At 36.9% G+C, this 18,473-nt stretch overlaps 4 protein-coding genes across 7 annotated transcripts; 1 reads left to right on the forward strand and 3 right to left on the reverse strand.

Moving 5' to 3' along the window:
• Positions 1-1,228: 1,228 nt before the first annotated feature.
• On the forward strand, positions 1,229-2,865 carry LOC115710286 (peroxidase 65). Its single transcript, XM_030638649.2, has 2 exons — positions 1,229-1,984; positions 2,071-2,865. Exons 1-2 carry the CDS (start codon positions 1,559-1,561, stop codon positions 2,623-2,625), a joined length of 981 nt encoding a protein of 326 aa, XP_030494509.1. The 5' UTR covers positions 1,229-1,558; the 3' UTR covers positions 2,626-2,865.
• Positions 2,866-3,024: 159 nt separating this feature from the next.
• Positions 3,025-3,673, reverse strand: LOC115710287 (zinc finger protein 5). The gene has a single exon (XM_030638650.2). The coding sequence runs from the start codon at positions 3,671-3,673 to the stop codon at positions 3,236-3,238; it is 438 nt and encodes a 145-aa protein (XP_030494510.2). The 3' UTR covers positions 3,025-3,235.
• LOC115710284 (putative DNA glycosylase At3g47830) lies at positions 3,025-6,665 on the reverse strand. Of its 4 annotated transcripts, none has more exons than XM_061112068.1 (5): positions 6,072-6,591; positions 5,657-5,857; positions 5,297-5,353; positions 4,960-5,216; positions 3,025-3,742 (listed from the first exon to the last, which is right to left on the reverse strand). In XM_061112068.1, exons 1-4 carry the CDS (start codon positions 6,585-6,587, stop codon positions 4,986-4,988), a joined length of 1,005 nt encoding a protein of 334 aa, XP_060968051.1. In that variant the 5' UTR covers positions 6,588-6,591; the 3' UTR covers positions 3,025-3,742; positions 4,960-4,985. The 4 variants fall into 4 exon arrangements, with proteins under 4 accessions (XP_060968051.1, XP_030494507.2, XP_030494505.2 ...); XM_030638647.2 differs by having other exon boundaries at positions 3,025-3,760; XM_030638645.2 differs by lacking the exon at positions 3,025-3,742 and adding an exon at positions 4,157-4,370.
• Positions 6,666-10,321: 3,656 nt separating this feature from the next.
• On the reverse strand, positions 10,322-12,876 carry LOC115709715 (U-box domain-containing protein 38-like). Its single transcript, XM_030637888.2, has one exon. The coding sequence runs from the start codon at positions 12,374-12,376 to the stop codon at positions 10,712-10,714; it is 1,665 nt and encodes a 554-aa protein (XP_030493748.1). The 5' UTR covers positions 12,377-12,876; the 3' UTR covers positions 10,322-10,711.
• Positions 12,877-18,473: the final 5,597 nt, after the last annotated feature.

Raw genomic sequence — 18,473 nt, forward strand, 5'->3', positions numbered from 1 at the left:
TTTGTAGTCTGTATTGAGAGACGAAGTTGCAGTTGTCTTGCTTTGGATTGAGTGGCAAAGAGGCTCTCGAAAACATTCCAAATCTCAGCAGCGGATTCACAATGAAGAACATGCCCCAGCATCGCCTCAGAAAGGGAATTCATTAGCCAACTCATTAGAAGGGCATCACAACGAATCCAATGATCAAGAACAGACTTGATTGCGTTTGTACCTGAAATTTGGGGTTCTGGTCGAGGGGTTGTGCCACGAAGAATGCCTTCAAGGCCATGAGCACGAACAGATGGAATGATGAGCGATCTCCAGTAGGAGTAGTTGTGTCGATCCAATCGGATATTCAACGGTAGCAGGGTATTTGGGACTTGAAATTGCAGAGCGGCAGCCTGAGCTTCGATCGGAGCTTGCGGTGGACGAGGGGGAGCGATATTGCGTGGATCGTCAGGATCAGCCATAGGTATGATACCATGTAAGAGTTGAAGCAAAGAAAGAGAGAAAGAAACAGAGAAGAATAAATGAAAGGAAAAGCTCAATCTTAGATGTGAGCTGATATTGTATTTATAGATGTGTTGTTACATTGGTTACAGAGGGCAAAAGAAACATGTGACTGAAATGTGTAACTAACTATCTGTAACAAAAGGAATAACAACTAACTAAACCATAACGAACTCTAACACAGTCACTATATATAACACACTGAGGTGTAGTGAATTCACAAGCTCATTTTGATTATTTCACTTTTGCAACTATATAAATATTATATAATAATTATTTCTCTTGTTAAATTTTTTTGATGATTTTTAATCATATATTTAGAGTCATTTTGAGTAGCTTTAGTACATTTTGATGGAGACGGTCAAAGCCGGAGAGCTCGATCGGTTTCACAAGTCATAACTTTTTGGTAAATTTTGACGTTTTTTCAGTTAGAATTAGACTTGGATCGTTAAAAATAAAAGTTGTAGACTTTATTCACAGCTTTCCAAAAGTGTTGGACCATTCAATTTTGAATTATTTCGACACGAACACCCTATTTATTACCAAGCAAGGATATTATGTCATTTCGTATAACAACAGTTTTAAACTTTACTTTCTTTTAGAAGACTATATTTTGTCCGTTGACTACTCATTTTTATTTAAAAATAGAAAATTATAATCATTATCTTAATTTACTAATAATATCTAGTACCCTTTATCTCTCTTAATCTCATGCAAAAATATGAGATTTTGCCGATTAAAAATAAAGAAAAACTCCAACCTTACGTGCGAATCAATGTATTAAAAAGAAAAAAACAGAGCACCAAAATAAGGCTCTCCTAAAATCTCTCTCTCCCACAAAATTCACAACCTTATTTCCTTTCAATTCCAACTCTTTTTACTTCATTTTCTCTAACTAATTATTTCTTACGTTTCTCTTTTTCATTTTCAACACAAATTCTTTTTCCAAACAGTATAAGGCTACCTAGCTAGTAATTAGACCTCCTTTGAGGAAATTATTACGACCAAGCTAGGAGGTGTAGGCCTCAAACTCCCCACAATTCGATCTTGAACCCCTCTTCCCATAGCCATGGTGTTTCCTCCTCTTCTCCTTATCCTCCTTCTCTCCATTATTAATCCTTTCGTCTATGTCGAATCGAAACTCTCTCTTGGCTATTACAACAAAACATGTCCTGATTTTGAGAAGATCATAAGGGAGACAGTCACAGCAAAACAGATATCAAATCCCACCACGGCGGCAGGCACTCTTCGCCTCTTCTTCCATGATTGCATGGTGGAGGGTTGCGACGCCTCTGTGTTAATCTCTTCAAATCATGCCAAGGACACCGAACGTGATGCCGACCTTAACCTCTCCCTCTCCGGTGATGCGTTTGATGTTATTGTTCGTGCTAAGACAGCTCTTGAGCTTTCTTGCCCCGGCATTGTCTCTTGTTCTGACATCCTCGCTCAAACCACTCGGGACCTCATCATCATGGTTGGTGGCCCATTTTATAAGGTATATACTATCACACAAGCTAGCCATTTTGGTGCATAATAGTAATTTTTATTTTTAACAATGATTATATCTTTACACGTATGTAGGTTCGACTTGGACGCAAAGATGGCATGGTGTCCAAAGCTTCTCTTGTAGAAGGAAACATTCCAAGGGTCAATGACACCGTGGACCAGATGATCAAACTCTTTGAAAGCAATGGCTTTACTGTCCAAGAAATGGTGGCGTTAACTGGTGCCCACACCATCGGATTCTCTCATTGCAAAGAGTTCGCCGACCGGTTATTCCATTTCAGCAAAACCAACAGTACTGACCCAGATATCCACCCCTTGTTTGCAGCTGCATTGAAGATTACCTGTGAAAACTACACAAGAGATCATGGCATGTCAGCCTTTAATGATGTTATGACACCAGGAAAGTTTGATAACATGTACTACAAGAACTTGAAGAAAGGTTTGGGACTTTTGTCTTCAGACAACGCTATGCTCAAGGACCCTAGAACAAAACCAATTGTTGAATTGTATGCAACAGATCAGAAGCGATTCTTCGATGCATTTTCTCACGCCATGGAGAAATTAGCTGTCCATAAAGTCAAGACTGGACGAAAGGGAGAGGTCAGGAGAAAGTGTGATGCTTTTAACTAAATCTCAAAACCTTTAGAAAGAAAATGACCTTGTATTCATATATTGAGAAGAAAGAAAATGAGTAGTTATTGATATTAGAAAGAAATGGAGGTCTGGTCTGGTGTGAGTGATTTTATGCATGAGTGGATTCCAAATTTTAATTTTCTCTGTGCTTATATAATATATAAATTCGTGTATAGATATGTTTTATACCATAAACATTTGATGACTTGAGATATTTATTGTGAATTCTAAAAGAAATTTTCAACCTTTTCTCTTTCATCTTTAAGAGCAAAAACTATCTTTCTCCATTCATGTTTGATAAAGGTAGATCTATATATCATCTTAATTTGCAACCCAATCAGCTGAAGGGAAAGAATGTGCCAGAAAGAAAATTAGAAAGGAAAATCTTTACATGGCTTTGTACAAGAGATTAAAAACAAGATATGGAATTGACTATTTGAGTTCAGTGATCAACAATGTCATTGTCAATCACTAATACCTTTCATAATATTTTCTGTAACTATCAATTACATAACACATGAAATTTGGAAAGTTGAAAACTTTTGTAAGCGACAAGGAACGGAAACATGAGACCAACTAGCCACACAGGGCCAGAGGTGTTATATATCTAGACTTGATTTTGATCTGAAGAGTTGAAGCTAATGAAAGGCTCTCTGTAAAAAGCTAACTTAGAAGAAGAAAAGTCTATATAGCATTGGGTTGAATGATAAAAAGTCAAACCAGTGGGACATTCCTTTGGTTGAGGATAAAGCTTGGCTTTCTTAGTTTGTAGTAACATTCTCTTTTTCTTTAGCCTCTCCTTCCTGTGTGCATTCTGGTGGCCTCCCAGTGCCTGTGAGTTCATGAACTCTCTATGACAGAACTCACATCTATGCTTCTTTTGTTCTAGTTGACATACCGAACCATCTGATTTCGCATCAGTATGCTCAGCTTCAGAACCAACTTCATCTATGGACATCAAACTTCTGTTTTCTTCAGAATGACTCTTGCCATCAGAATAAAGATTCACTTCAAAACCAAATAATCTAAGGCTTTTCTCCCTCATGAGTATCAAAATGTAAACTGTCACTTAACTAGCAGAGCCAAGTTTTCGGTGTTTCCCTTATTCCCCCGACTGTTTTTTAAGCAAATACTACAAGGTTGGTTAGTTACCTTTAAACCTAACCGATACCATTTTATAATTTTTTGTCTACATTATTATGATAAGATAAGACAAGTTGTGCAGATGAAGTTATTACAAAGGAAAAAGTAAAATGCAATAAACAAATAATTTCAGGTATTAGTCATACATATCACATGGAAAAGAGCTTTAATATGTTTCAATGTATTTGCAAATTTTTAAACCAAAAAAGGCATTACTGAGAAAATCTATGGTCTATCCCATAACTGGTTTTGCGGTTTCACCACAAATATGGCAATGATATTTAAAGATTAGATGGACATTTAAAATCAACTTAATTAAAAAAAGATTGTAATGTAATATAAAAAGTCAAAAAGTGCTGGGATATATAAGCTAGGAAGACAGCACTAACTTTAAAACTATAATTTCTTTGATGGTTTTCCTAAACGTTGTGTGTCTTTGTAAGGAACCATTAAATTATTTTATTTGTGCTGAATAGCAAATACCTTATTTATTTGATAATGCAGCATTTTGCAATATGGTGATTGCAGCCAGGCTGCAATCAAATTATATGCTTTTCTTACCTTTTCTAGTGTGTAATCTTTTCCATATACTGTTATACCTAAAAGTTGGGAAGGAATGAAAAAGGATATTAAAATAGTGGAAGTGGATCATGAAGTAAGCATATCTAAACTCTTCTTTTGTAAAAAGTCATAAAAAAGATTCAATATTTATGCCAAACATGTATGTGTATGTATATGCCTATGAATATATATTGGATAAACTATGATGTGCCTAGAATAAATAAACTATTCCACAGATTTTCTGCTGTTAAAATTTCTGAGCAGGACAACCACAAGTCTTGCAGATGAAAGATATAAAAATGAGTTCTGGTATGCAATGATCAGTGCACGAATTCAAATTGGAGTATTACTTCCAGTCTTCCAGGAAAGAAAATCTAACTAAACATGTTTTAGCCAGCCAACCTCAAATGTGAAATTCAAACAGGGAAAATGGTGTTTCGGAGGCTAATGGTTGCATTGACTTCATTGCAAATTGTACAGTTAATCATTGGTAAAAGAGTTTCATCTCCCAGTCAAATAAAACCTACTGCCCTCCTCACCCTAAAAAGGAAAAAGCTCATGCAACATGCTAAGTTCTTAAACTAAAATCTTAAAAGGAGAATCAAGGCAGTCATATAATATACTTACACTCAAAATTGCCAAGTGATTCCAAACTAATTTCTTCTGCAGTAATGTAATAAAGGGCAGGAATCATTATTTGATTCTTTTCTTATCTTGGTACCCTCTTTCTTGATGCATCTGCGGCAGACTTTACCATGTGTATACAAAAGACAGTTAAGATCAAATTTGAGCTTGTTGGGGATACGTTGGTTGAGATGGAGATATGCCTTATTCCTGTCAGCTCCAGCTGGTAACCAACCAAGAGCTTTTGCAATCTCAAACACCTGTTTTACATCTTTCTCAGCATAATCTAAACTATGTAATTTGCATAATATGGAAACATTTGAACGGATAAAGCACTCACATGTGTGTCCACTGGAAAATCATCATGCTGAAGATGGAACATCAATACGCAAGAAACCTATCATCCATTTCAAATATTCAAAAAGAAACAATATCTTTATAAAGCTCCATTACCAAATCCTTGAACAATGTGGAAATAAAAATCTTTGTAGCTTATATACCAGGAAAACCAAAGAGACAAACTCCACATACTAATGTAGTAATGGAATGACAATAGAGTGAGTGAAGCATGAGACATGTTCCAACAAAGGGTGATTCTCTTATATATTTTTTTTTTGGTCAACTGTTACTCGGTTAATATAGGTAAAATTATCAACATTGAGGACAAACATAAAAAATATATAATTGTTAGAAAGATCACCGTTTTGGGGCCAATTCCTTTAAATAGAGAGAGTTCAGCCTTGACTTCATCAACTGAAAAATCTCTTAAGTACTCCAAGCATAACTTTCCTTTTCTCTCAAGCAAACATCTCAATAAGTTTTTAATACACGAAGCTTTTGTTGGGGCCAAACCTCCACACCTTATAGCATTCTCTATCATTTTTGAATCAGCACCCAAAACCTTGCCCCCATGCCCAAAAACAAAAACACAGTTAATTTCCCACATACTATCAAAACCCACCTCACATAATTCATCAGTAATCATTTAGGCTTACTGAGATGAATTACAGTGTAATACACTACATAACCAGAACATAAATATGCTGAACCCAACAAAACAACATTAGTAAAAGATAATCCATAAAAGAAGAACACGAGAGGGTAGAGAGACATACATTTTCCCAAGTGGGAAATGCAGACTTAAGAGAAGCGAAAGCCCTTTGAGAATTTAGCTCGGTGGTATTCTGCGACAGCACAGTGCTCACTAAACCGTCCAAAACAGTCTCCTTTTCCTCCAAATCACCATCCAAGTTGTCATTTTCAGAAGGGTCGATGGAAAGAGAAGAGCCGTTTTCATCAGCGGGGAGATCTTCGCTTGGTCTCTGCCTCCGGTACTTGGCGAACTCTTGGGGGAAGCCATGTAGAGCCAAGAGGGAGTCTCGTACGGCTCGACATTCGTCTGGGGTTGGTTGATGGCAAGTTGGGTATGGATCTTTGGTGTGATTGGCTGAAGATTTTTTGTTGGACAAGGAATGTGATTCCCCAAGTGGCTTGAACTGCTTCCGTTTCCGGGATTCCTTCATTTCTTTGCTCTTTTTCTGTAATATTTTTTTCTTCTGAATTTCTGATACATCAATTGGAGATATTTCACGTCTCGCTTTTATATTCAGACATGGGATTTCTATCCTCATGTCGTTTCTTTCATTTCTTTAAATCAAACGACAAAACAGTTTCTACTTTCTAGTGACACAGTTAACCCAAGAAAATCTTCGAAAAAATGACTCAATTCTTCGTATTTAAGAAGTCTTTGGTTGGAGGTAATGAAATGGAATGAAATGGAAAGAAAACAAAGTATTGGAATGGCATTCCAAGAGAATGTTCTTCCTACCATTTTGGTGGAATGACTATTCTATTTTAAAAAGGAAGGAAAGATCATTCCAATAAAAAATTTAATGATTTTTTTATCAATTTTTTTAATGTATTTTAAATTTTATTCTATTCCATTCCTATTCATATTCCCATTCTCATTCATATTCCTATATTTATATTCCTCCCAACCAAACGTCACCGGTGATTATAGATTAGTCTTACATTTTATGAAAGTGCTTGTACAAATAAGCAAAAGGCAATTAAAAAGGCAAAATTAAAGCTTTTGAAAACTCTATCTAATTTTTCAAAAATTCTCTTACAAAGTAAAATGCCTCTCTCTCAATTCTATTAGGGTTTGCTCCATTTTTTCTTTCTTTTCCCGTTTTAGGGTTTTTGGTGCTTGGGCGCCACCGGCCAAATCTGACTGGTGGCGCCTAGGGTCTTAGCTACTCGTTGCTGCAGGTTGAGGGCGGAAGTTCCTCGGTCGAGCAGCGGTAATGTGTGGAGGGGATGAGCGTCTGCCCTCCTTCTCTTTCCTTGAGACCGACCCTTCGATGCCCGAGATTTTTGGCAAGGGACCGCCGACCACGGTTGATGGATGTCTCTGTTGAGGTGCTCAAGCCCAAGGTTGGTGGTCGTGGGTAGAGATCCAGTTTCTTGGACTGGTGGGAGGCAATGTAGGTGGGTTTCTTTGGACTATCTACCTTTCGATTTTGGGGACGGCGAGTTACGGTGGCCTTTCTCAGGCGCGAGCATGGGCTGTGCTGTGGAGCGTTGTTCCTCTTCTTTTTTTCTCTGATCTCTTTGTCCCTTGGGTTACTATTCAGGCATCTCGTGGCTCCGGTGCACAAGAGCTCGTGGTTAGTTTTCAGAGTGTTGTTGATGTATATAGGGGGGGGGGGGGGACTCGGGTTTTACCCAAAGGGATGTGCTTCCCTTGTCTTAGTGCCCTCACCGTTCAGAACCCCAGTGGATGGCAGAGTGTGGGCTTTTTTCGTCGGAAGATGGCTTCGTTTCTGTGCCTTTGGTCAGCGTGTTTTGGGCCTGCCTTCGTGTGACCTCCTTTGCGTGAGGGGAAAGCTCTTTGAAACTGTTTTATGTCATAATTTTATTTGGTGTGTCTTTTATTTTGTTTAGTTTTGTCGTTGTTGTGTACCATTTGTTCTTTGTGGTGTTGGCCTTAGGCCTTTTTTGGGAGGTTCATCCCTATAGTTGCTCCTGCGTGAGCTATGAGTTTATTGCTCATTTCGTATCGATGTGGTTGGCCAACATTTGAGTCATCTCCTTGTTTTGTGCGGTTATTCCACCAGACATGTAAGGCTTCTGCTTTTGCTTAACTTTAAATGAAGCTTTCCTTTAAAAAAAAAGGCAAAATTATAAGGGGTTGTTTTATTTTTATACTTTAAAAGTTTTTTTTTTTTTTTTGTATTTTTACAGAATTTCACACAGAAACTCCTATAGCAATTAACGGAACAACTTAAATCGCAATTAAAATCCGTATAGCAACCTACGTAGAAACTACTGGAATAACTCAAACCGTAAATTTTATAAAAATAATAAAAAGTTAAAAAATAGTATTAGGCAATTCCCCAAATTATAATTATTTTGAAAGTTTGAGAGACATTATTTTTTAAAAAAAAAATAGAGACAAAATCATACAAGTATCAAAATTTAAGAGATAAAAAATCAATTTATTCTATATATTATTATATTGTTATTATAAAAGTAAAGTTACTTTTTATTATTTTAATAATATTTACAAACTAAAAACTATAAAAAAAAAAAAAAAAACAAGAGTAAATTGTTGTACAACCCTGAATATTTTTCACAATTAATAGGAGTGTTCATCAAGAATGATATTGTAATGACTGAATTAACTATTTAATGAGAATTTGATGATTTATTAAAGAAAAATGTATCTAAAAAAATATATTTTAATTAAAGTTTATAATATTTAAGCTTTTCATATTTTTCATTTTATTAATATGTTAATATTAACAAACCATAATTAAATAGACTTTATTATAAAATATAATTTATCAAAAGAGTAATGATACATACTTGAATTTACAATATTAACTTTAAATATTCATATTAATTCATGTTTAGGAAAAAAAAATTATTAATGACATGAAAAATGAATATTTTGTACAATTTAATTTAAGTATGTCATGAATTAAATTATAATATTATCATCATTATAATTAAAATTTTAGTTGCAGTTTATAATAGTATATACAAGTATTATATAAAGACAACATATTCTCAACATTTTATCATCTACCATAATTGGAACTTAGTTGAAGATTGAGCTAAATTTTAGGCACTCCTGCAACATGAGTAATAGTTATATTAGGAAACAGAGAAAATGAACCATATTCATTTATTTCTTTTTTTACAAAGTTAGACAAAAGGAGACAATTCAGAAACATTCTTAGCATATGATTCAATAAATTAAATTGGCAAATGAACAGCTAAACACCAAGATATAGCCAATAATATACAGTTAACCTTCTAGTCTTTAGACCAATGTCTTGGACCTCAAAAAGCTCTATATGGTAAACTATTGTTTGGGCTTATTAAATAAAGGAGGAAAGAAAGAAAACCCAGCCTAGACCCCAAGTCACAATACGCTTTTGTTCGACCCATTTGATTATATAATAATTAATTTTTGGGTTATTCTAACATAATTTGTCGTTTATTTCTTTATTTTCGATACCAACCACGTATCATATAATCCAAACTTAACACAACAATAAGTTGTTCCTCTTTTTCATTTTGGGTTCCAATAATTTGTTCAAGGCAATTGTCAAAACTCTTTCTTTCAAATATATATAAAATCATCAGGAATTTATTTATTTTATAATGAACAAACAAAAAAGTATTAAAAGAACGAAAGCAATTGAAGTTATTACATCCTTCACGATACTCAGGTGACACCCTAAAGCTAAGATTAAGAAGAGCTTTATCAGTATCTACTTTTGTCCAAATTGTGTATAAAAAATTAGGTTATAACCTACAATAGAAAAAGCACTTCTGTCTAAATAAACTAAATTTCCCCAAACCTTTTTCACAAAGAAAAAATAAAAACAAAAACAAACAAAAGGAGAAACTTCACTTGTATGCATGTCAATTGACATAATACCCCACCCATAATTTAATTAAATACAATCAACTTTTTATTAGTCTGAAATTAGTGATACATAATTATCCACATCCATTATTATTATTATTATTATTATTATTATTATTATTATTATAAACAAGCACAAGCACTTGCCTCCGTGACTTCTCTTATACGTAAAACTAAAAGTACCCTATTCTATTCTATTATGTACCCACCAATTTTCATTTTTTAAAAAGTAATAATAAAAAGTTATTACCAATTTAGTACCTTGAAAATCAAAGTCATATCTCATATGGTCCAATTATTAGTACTCTTATTATTAGCCCCTCCAAAGTCAGAAAAACAACACAAAGCAAACGACCAAATCTTATGGAGAAGAGCTGTTATTGTTTTAGCCAGTTGGCTAGGCAAAACTAAGTAACAGTAATAGAATGAAATGAGATCATTAATTAAACCAAAATTAAATTACAGATGTTATTCTACATAATGAAAACTTTGAACATACATTGTCAAGACAACAAACAATCAAAATATGTGTTAAAAAATAACTCAAACACAAACACCCATCAAGATGCCCTAACCCACCAAATAATTACACCCATATTATATCTACCCAAAATTACCCAATTGCCAAACTCGACACTAAACTCAGTACCGAGTCAACCCAAACTCATTCCTCCAAAAACAACATTAAAAATTACAACATTTTTTTCCTTTCCATTTTGCACCAAAATAGAAAATTTACAGAGACTAAACCTAAAAGAAAGATAACAAAAAAAAAAAAAAAAAACTGAAAAAGAAAAATAATAATATTGAAAATTAAAAAGTTGTTGAATTTGCACTGTGTAACATATGCATATTCCTTCCGGCACCACCAACTCGGTACCTTGACCCTGTGAATCCGCTGCCGCCGGAGTTAAGCGCAGCTTCCCAGTCACCTTCTTCATCTTCCCCTTCATCTCTCCCTCTCATCATCTGCAACATTCTCTTAGCTTTCTCTCTAGCCCTCTCACTCCCTCTCTCCTCAATCTCCCTTAACACCTCCACGGCTCTGGCTTCCTTAGCCAATCCTCTGAATCTCATGCTTCCATGGCTGAGTGCAAACAGAGCTGCAACACAGTTCTCCCGAGTCGACTCAGATTCCAACTCGTTCCTCCTAAGCATACTCACAAGGCACTCCACTGCGTTGGCATCGAGCATGGAGGACCTTCCCTCCGGACAAACCGCCAAGTTGCAGAGAATCAGCAATACCCGACTTGCCGAAGATCCCGTTTGGGATAAGGCCAAGAGTGTCGGGACCGCGTTGAGCTTCACCAGTTTGACTCGGTTGCTCTGAACCAGTGTCAAGTGGTACAAAGCCAGGGCTGAGTCGTGCCGAGTCCGCTCGCTCTCGGAACGGACGAGTGCGTGCATAAGCGGCGGTAGAGCGCCGAGTACGCCTATAGCCATTTTGTTCTCGTCTTCTAATGCCAAGCTGAAAAGAGCTCCGGCGGCGTGCTCCTGAGATTCGCTGGAGCCGCCTTTGAGGACGTCGATCAAGAATGGAACGAATCCTGACCGCACGATCATCACCTTGTTCGGTTTTTCGAGCGAAAGGTTCACTAACGAAGCTATGGCGTTTGTCTGGACAACGGCGTATCTGGAAGTGATCAGAGGTTTTAGAGCCAAGAGAAGGCGAGGAGTACAGAGCGAAACCCTAAGCTCTTCTTTCGTTCTGGTCGTCTTTCTGAGCAAAATCACGGCTTCTTCTTGCTCCACTACTTCAGGATTCTTGAGCTTCTTCAACAAATTCTCTTCTTCTTCCGACACCGTGCCGTTGGAATTGGGGATTCCAGTTAAGGCATCGAGCTCCGCAATTTCAGAGGAAGACGACGAAGAGTAGCATAGAGGTCTAGTCGCGAGGGGAAGAGGAGTACCCGGGTTCGACGTGCCTGGAATGACAACCGATTCCTCCGATGAGCTAGAGTAGAAATGGTTCACTCGGGGGCCCAACTCAGTCGCCGCGTGGGAGAATATCACAGGCGGATTCTCAGCTACACCGCGGAGAAGCTCCCGTTCCGAAACCCTAAGGTCCGGTTTCCGCGCTCTGTTAACCTCCTCCTCCTCGGCCTCCATTAAAGCTCGAACGACCTTCTCGACAGATTCGTACTCCGGTAGACGCGGGTGCTCCATACCGGAATCGTCGCACCAATGAGCAATCGTGGACTTGATGGCTCTGTTCGCAATCACGGTTGAGAAATCGGGTCGGGACCCGTCTTCAAGCTTGGGAGAAAACCCTAAATCTCTACATACTTGTACAGTGGCCCTCTCAAAGGTCTGACCTGAGGAGACGATAACTGGGTCAGCCATCAAAGTACCATAAACGGGGCAGACGAAATCCTTAGGGGGTGGCTTGATATCCATTTTTGAGGTCGAGGGAGACGAAGAAGAAGAAGAGGAACGATAGAAGGAGATCTTCCACCTGTGTTTACCATTACCCCCCATAATCCAAAAGTAAAGCTCAAAGAGATTCTTTCAATCTCAAATCCGTATTATAATAAACATATGTCTGTGAATAAACAAAGTTGAGCTAGTCAATGGCTAAAATGGGTTTTGGTCCAAAGTTAAGATTGAGCAAGTAAAAATGGTAAAGAATATAAAAAGAATACGTCTTGTAGACCTGTAGCTATGGCGGAGAAGATGAAGATGTTAGTAGAATTGAGTAAGCAGAGGTAAGGGAAGAAGGAGGGAGAGTCGAGATTATTGGGTCTCTTCTAAGTTCTAGCAATGTTTTTTTTTTTCTTTCTTTCGTTTTTTCCTTATTATGAGCTTTTCTATGATATTTTTTTGTTTTTACCAAATTTTCTTTTTTTCTTAATTGGAAAATTGTCAAAATTGACTATTTTTTTTTTTCCTTCTGGAAATACAAGATTGACCACTCTTCACACCGATTACCAACTCGTTTGGCAACGACACCGTGGTTGGTTTTTTTTTGTCATAGAAATAAAATTAAAACAAATAATTTTTTGGCAACTCGTTTGGTGTGGAAGATTCTGCTTAGTAGTCATATGAGTACTGATTTGTGGTACTAATTACATGATGCGTCAGGAGTTTTCACTGTTAGGAGTGCATATTCTCTGCTTCAATCAATGAAACCCAACAAAGATATTCCAGATAGCTTTGGAATCTGGAGGCTCTTATGGCAGCTGCAGCTCCCTCCAAAGGTTCTCAATTTTTTATGGAGAGCTTCTACCAACAGTTTCCCAACTCGGTTTAATTTCCACAAAACATGTTCCAATTGCTGCAACGTGTCCGTTCTGCCTTGCTGCTCTTGAGACGATTCTGGATGTGCTGGTGCGGTGCTCTTTTGCTCAAAGTTGCTGGAGCAAGGTTCCAATTTCTGTTGTGGCGCCTAATGCAATGATGTTCTCGAGTTGGTTCGAAGCGGGTTTAGTATCGTGGAACTCGGTCGAGGCTCTTGAGGCTGGTATGGTCTGTTGGTCAGTTTGGACTCATCGGAACGAGTTAGTTTGGAACTCCAAGCACCCTGATGCGAGTGAGGTAGTGACAATGGCAAAGTTAAATTATGTTGAATGGTTTAATGCTCAAAAAGTTAATGTCACAGATGCAAGCTTAAATTGGGCGACGACATTGCCTATGGAGCAATGGACAGCTCCCGATTTCCCTTTTGTCAAAGTTAATGTGGATGGTGCACTTTTTTCTTCCCAAGGGCGGTATGGATTGGGTTTGATTGCAAGGTCTGCTGCGGGGTTGGTCTTGGGGGTGTTAAACAAGTGTTGGAATCGATTACTTAACTGTTAGTTGTTATTTCTGTTATTTCTGTTATTTCTGTTAGTTAAGTTTCTGTTATTGTTCATCTGCTTTGTACTCAAACACTTAGTATAAATAAAGGCTGGGCTACTCATGTTGAGTAATGCTCTTCATTCATTTTCTCCCTCAGATTTTTCTGTTTGGCTTCTGCCTCTGGTTTCTGGCTTCTGCCTTTTCTCTTTCAAAGGTTCTTACCTTTCACATGGTATCATCGTCTTCTTGACTTACGTCCATGGAGTCTTCCTCCTCCGATCCTCAAACTACGCTTCCTCATGCTCCTGGCCTCAATCATCATCCTTGGAATCCTTTTTCCAACTCACTTTCATCTTCTCTCACTTTGAAGCTCGATCGCAACAACTACTTGTCCTGGAAATCCCAAGTCGTTCCCACTGTAATTGGTCATGATCTTGATCAATTCTTGTTCTCTGCTGTTACTCCTCCTATGAATCTGGTGACTGGTGCAGTTAATCCTGAGTATCTTCAATGGAAAAAGAAGGATCAACTTCTCTTGTCTTGGTTGCGATCGTCAATGTCGGAATCGATTCTTGCTGTTGTTGCTACTCTCACTTCGTCTTACTCTGTTTGGCATGCCCTGGAACAGAAGTTCTCCAGTCAAACCAAGGCACGTCTCCTTCAGCTCAAAGGCCAGTTCTCGCGTCTTCAAAAGGCTGGTCTCTCGATATCTGATTATGTCGATAAAGCTCAGATGATTGCTGATGCCCTGTCCATTGCTGGTTCTCCTGTATCAAATCAAGATTTGGTATTACAGCTCCTCAATGGTCTGGGTCCTGAATTTGACCCTGTGGTCTCTGGCATCACCTCTCGCAGTGATGTTCTTTCTTTTGAAGAGGTTCAGGCGCTTCTCCTTTCCCATGAAACAAGACTCGAGCATCACCACTCAGTTGCTGATCACTCTCTTCATCTTCAAGCTAATCTTGCTTTTCAACAAGCAAGGCATGGGAACAATCGTTCTTTTGGACGAGGCAATGCACCTGACACCAATCGCAATCGTTCTTATGGCCGTGGATCTGGCAATCGACTATTATGTCAAGTCTGCCTTCGCACAGGACATACTGCTGCAGTTTGTCACTACCGTTTCGACAAAAATTGGGTTACCCCCAAATACGGTAACTTTACTCCTCAAGCTCACTTATCTGAAATTGACATTTCCTATGATCCACAGGCTTTCCTTACTACAATGATCCCTGAAATTGGGGACGATGAATCTTGGTATGTGGACACGGGTGCCACAAATCATGTGGCCAATGATACTACTCATCTGGACATTGCTGAGCCATACAAAGGTGCTGAAACCATGGCTGTGGGAAATGGTAAGCAACTGGTTATTTCCAATATTGGTCAGTCTACTCTCCCCTCTCTAGTTAACTCTCAATCTTTACATCTAAAGTCTATCCTTCATGTCCCTTCTATGAAAAAGAACCTCATTAGTGTTTCTCAACTAACAACTGAAAATGATGTGTTTCTTGAGTTTCATAAATCCTGTTGTTTTGTCAAGGACAAACTCACGGGGACAGTGCTGCTTAAAGGGAAAGCTAAAGGCGGCTTGTACAAGCTTGGTGATAAATCAAACTCCTCAATTCAGTGTCATCTTACTACTTCTCCCAAGAACTTGTCAATTGATTGTAATTGTTCTTGTACATGTCATTTGAATAAACCTGTAACTTCTTGTACCACTCAAGAAATGAATAAAGATGACAATAGTTTTTCTTTGTCTCCTTTGAATCATCAAGTTTTTAATACTATTAAATCTAATGACATAAACGCCTGGCACTGCAAGCTGGGTCACCCAGCAAACACTACACTAGCCAAACTTTTGCCTCAGCTTCCACATACTGGTTCCCTGCAACACTTGCAATTTTGTAAAGCCTGTCATATAGGCAAGAGTCATAAGCTGCCCTTCCCTAATTCCAACAGTAGAGCCTCTCAACCCTTGGCTCTCATTCATACGGACCTCTGGGGTCCATCCCACATTACCTCTAAAGAGGGATTCAAATACTATGTACACTTTCTCGACGATTATAGTCGATATTGTTGGATATACCCTCTCACTGTAAAGAGTCAAGCCTTTGAGGTCTTTATCAAGTTTAAAAGCCTAGTTGAGAAACAATTTAACCTACCTATTAAGAGTGTCCAAGCTGACTGGGGGGGTGAGTATAGGACTTTTGCTAGGTTCTTATCTGACCAAGGCATACACTTTCAGCACCCATGTCCTCGAACAAGTGAGCAAAATGGCAGGGGCTAGAAGTTTATCTAGAGAGGGTTCTTTGCAACCTCATATTATCGAAGCCATTGGTATCAAGGAAGCTCTCTCTTGGAGTAAAGCAAATGGATGGTCACAGATTGTTGTTGAGTCGGATTTTTTAAGGGTCATTAATGATTTGCAAAAGTTCAAAAATATGGCTTCTCCTTATGGTCATATTCTTTATGATTGTATGACTTTGGTTGCTGATTTCGATGTTGTTTCTTTTAATTTTGCTAAGCGGACTGCTAATAAGGTGGCGCATGCCTTGGCGCGATCTTCTCTTGTTGAGGCTGACCGTATTTTTAGTAGGGACTCCTTACCTTTTGTTTTTGCATTCTTTGTTTTGGATGATTAAGTTTAATGAAATTAAATCATTATTCAAAAAAAATCAAATAATTTTTAGGGGAAAAAACAAGAAAATACAAAAAAGAAAAAAAAATTACAAAAATATATTATAGGCCAGTTCTTTAAACATTTATACAACCCACAAATAAATATTTACAAAAGTAGCACTTCCTCTAAACCTTCAACCGCACAAAACAGAACGATGAAGAACAACAGTCCTCGATCGTTCAAAGAAGCAACACAACCGAAATGAAACCAAATCGAGGGAAAGACCACCATTAATTCCAGCGAATTCCACTAGATAAGAAGACATGTAACGATCTAAACGGAATGTGACGAAAAATAGACCAGAAAAACTGTGAAGAAACTGAAATTACATATTTGTTTTCAGTTTTATTCGATCAAAACAACTCCCCCTAATATCGAAATCCAGATTCATGAAATGTAGATCTTTAACAAACAGATCTGGAGCTCCCTCCTCCCCCACGAATCCAAAACCAGATATGACGTGAAAAATTAAAAAAAAAAAAAAGTCATTAATAATAGATCTAAGTTATATATAGTTGCATTTTGGTTGATTTTTGATTTCCAATGTGGAATATATTTTTTTTATAAACACAATAAGAAAAGCAAATTCGAATTAATCTACAACCAGTTACGTACGAGTGTGTTTCATAATAGTTTATCTATTTTGTAGGAATTTTGTTTGATAGTGAAAAAGAAAGATTACTTCTACATGGTAAGTTTTATGGAAATAGTTATATATCCGTTTTATAATAGCTGCAAAAAAGTTTTGATACAAACAAAACTAATGAAAAAACACAGGGTTCACAATTGGCAACAACTGACTTTAAATAACGAAAAGATCAGGAGCTCCCAATCAATCTAAATTAGATATAAACAATAAAGATAAGGTATATTTAGTTGCATTATCGTTTTTTTTTCTGATTTCAAAATAGAATTTTGTTCCAAGTTTTTTCAAGTTGATTTATAGTTGCATCATCATTTCATTATGGTTTTATTCAATATTGCAAGAATTTCTTTTGACAAAGAAAAAAAAAAGAAAACAGTTCAATAAAATGGTTAGTTTGTTTAATATATTTAATGTGAAGAAATGAGCCTCATTTCCCTTATTTTCCATGTGCTGGTTTGTTTGGCCTTTTGCCTTGACAGGTGGCTTCTTTCTATTTAGCAACCAACATTGAAGATCTCAAGGAAGATTTTCTTTGCCGTTGCAATGATTTATTAATCATTAGGTGTACTAAAGATTCTCTTTTCTGTTACGAATTGATTACAGCTGTAATGAGCCATTTAGGCTCCTCTTTGTACACACAGGTCTTTGGCCTGCTTTATAAATAGAATTTGCTCAGTCTCCATTTTGCTTGAGCTGAGATTTCACAATTCAATCATCTCTATTTTTCAACTTTTAAAACGTTTCATAATAGTTGCATTTTAGTTTTTTCATACTTTCGTAACAGTATTCAAACAAGAAAATAAAAAATATAGGGTTCATAATTGGAAATACAAGACTTGAACAGAAGAAAAGCAATAGAAGTAAGTTTCTTTTCTATTTTATAAAGATTATTTAAATTTTGTTTTAAAAATTAGTATTAAAAATGTTCGGAAACATTACTAACATTAGCAATAACAGATTCAAAACAGTTTCAAAATATTTGTCTTATACTAATAATAATTTCATATTCACAAGAAAAAGAAGACATTCCATTCCTAGTCTTTTGCAATGGACAATTTGATGATCGAATGAATTATGAAAATTATGAAGCTAGTGGACAATACATCTCAATCGATTGTAAATATGATGAACTAATACAGAAGCTGATATTAACCCAAGATATGTTTCCAAGAGGGGGGTGAATTGGAAATTTAAACTAATTTCAGTAAATTAAAACTTTTAACACAAAATTAAGCAATTAACCACTTAATCAAATATAGGCAAATAATATGGCAAGCAATATATTATAACAAATAATCAAACTTGCAAAGTAAAGAGTTTAAGGGTTAGAAATTGTAAACTCTCGATTTTTACAAGGTTCGATAGAACTAAGCCACCTACGTCCTTGGTCTTCAAAGCTATAGACCTAGCTTTGAATTCCAATATCGAGCCAAGTTAACGGGCTTGACTAACCCTTACAATCGGGAAAT

Source organism: Cannabis sativa, chromosome 3, assembly GCF_029168945.1.
Source record: "Cannabis sativa cultivar Pink pepper isolate KNU-18-1 chromosome 3, ASM2916894v1, whole genome shotgun sequence".
NCBI classification, from domain to species: Eukaryota; Viridiplantae; Streptophyta; class Magnoliopsida; order Rosales; family Cannabaceae; genus Cannabis; species Cannabis sativa.

Excerpts from the sequence above, each read along its gene's own strand:
- LOC115710286 (XM_030638649.2), top strand. The coding sequence starts at position 1,559 with ATGGTGTTTCCTCCTCTTCTCCTTATCCTCCTTCTCTCCATTATTAAT. Across the intron at positions 1,985-2,070 it reads TTGGTGGCCCATTTTATAAG|GTTCGACTTGGACGCAAAGA; the intron begins GTATATACTATC and ends ACACGTATGTAG.
- LOC115710287 (XM_030638650.2), bottom strand. The coding sequence starts at position 3,673 with ATGAGGGAGAAAAGCCTTAGATTATTTGGTTTTGAAGTGAATCTTTAT.
- LOC115710284 (XM_061112068.1), bottom strand. The coding sequence starts at position 6,587 with ATGAGGATAGAAATCCCATGTCTGAATATAAAAGCGAGACGTGAAATA. Across the intron at positions 5,354-5,656 it reads AAGGAATTGGCCCCAAAACG|GTTTCTTGCGTATTGATGTT; the intron begins GTGATCTTTCTA and ends AATGGATGATAG. Across the intron at positions 5,217-5,296 it reads ATTTTCCAGTGGACACACAT|GTGTTTGAGATTGCAAAAGC; the intron begins GTGAGTGCTTTA and ends GATGTAAAACAG.
- LOC115709715 (XM_030637888.2), bottom strand. The coding sequence starts at position 12,376 with ATGGGGGGTAATGGTAAACACAGGTGGAAGATCTCCTTCTATCGTTCC.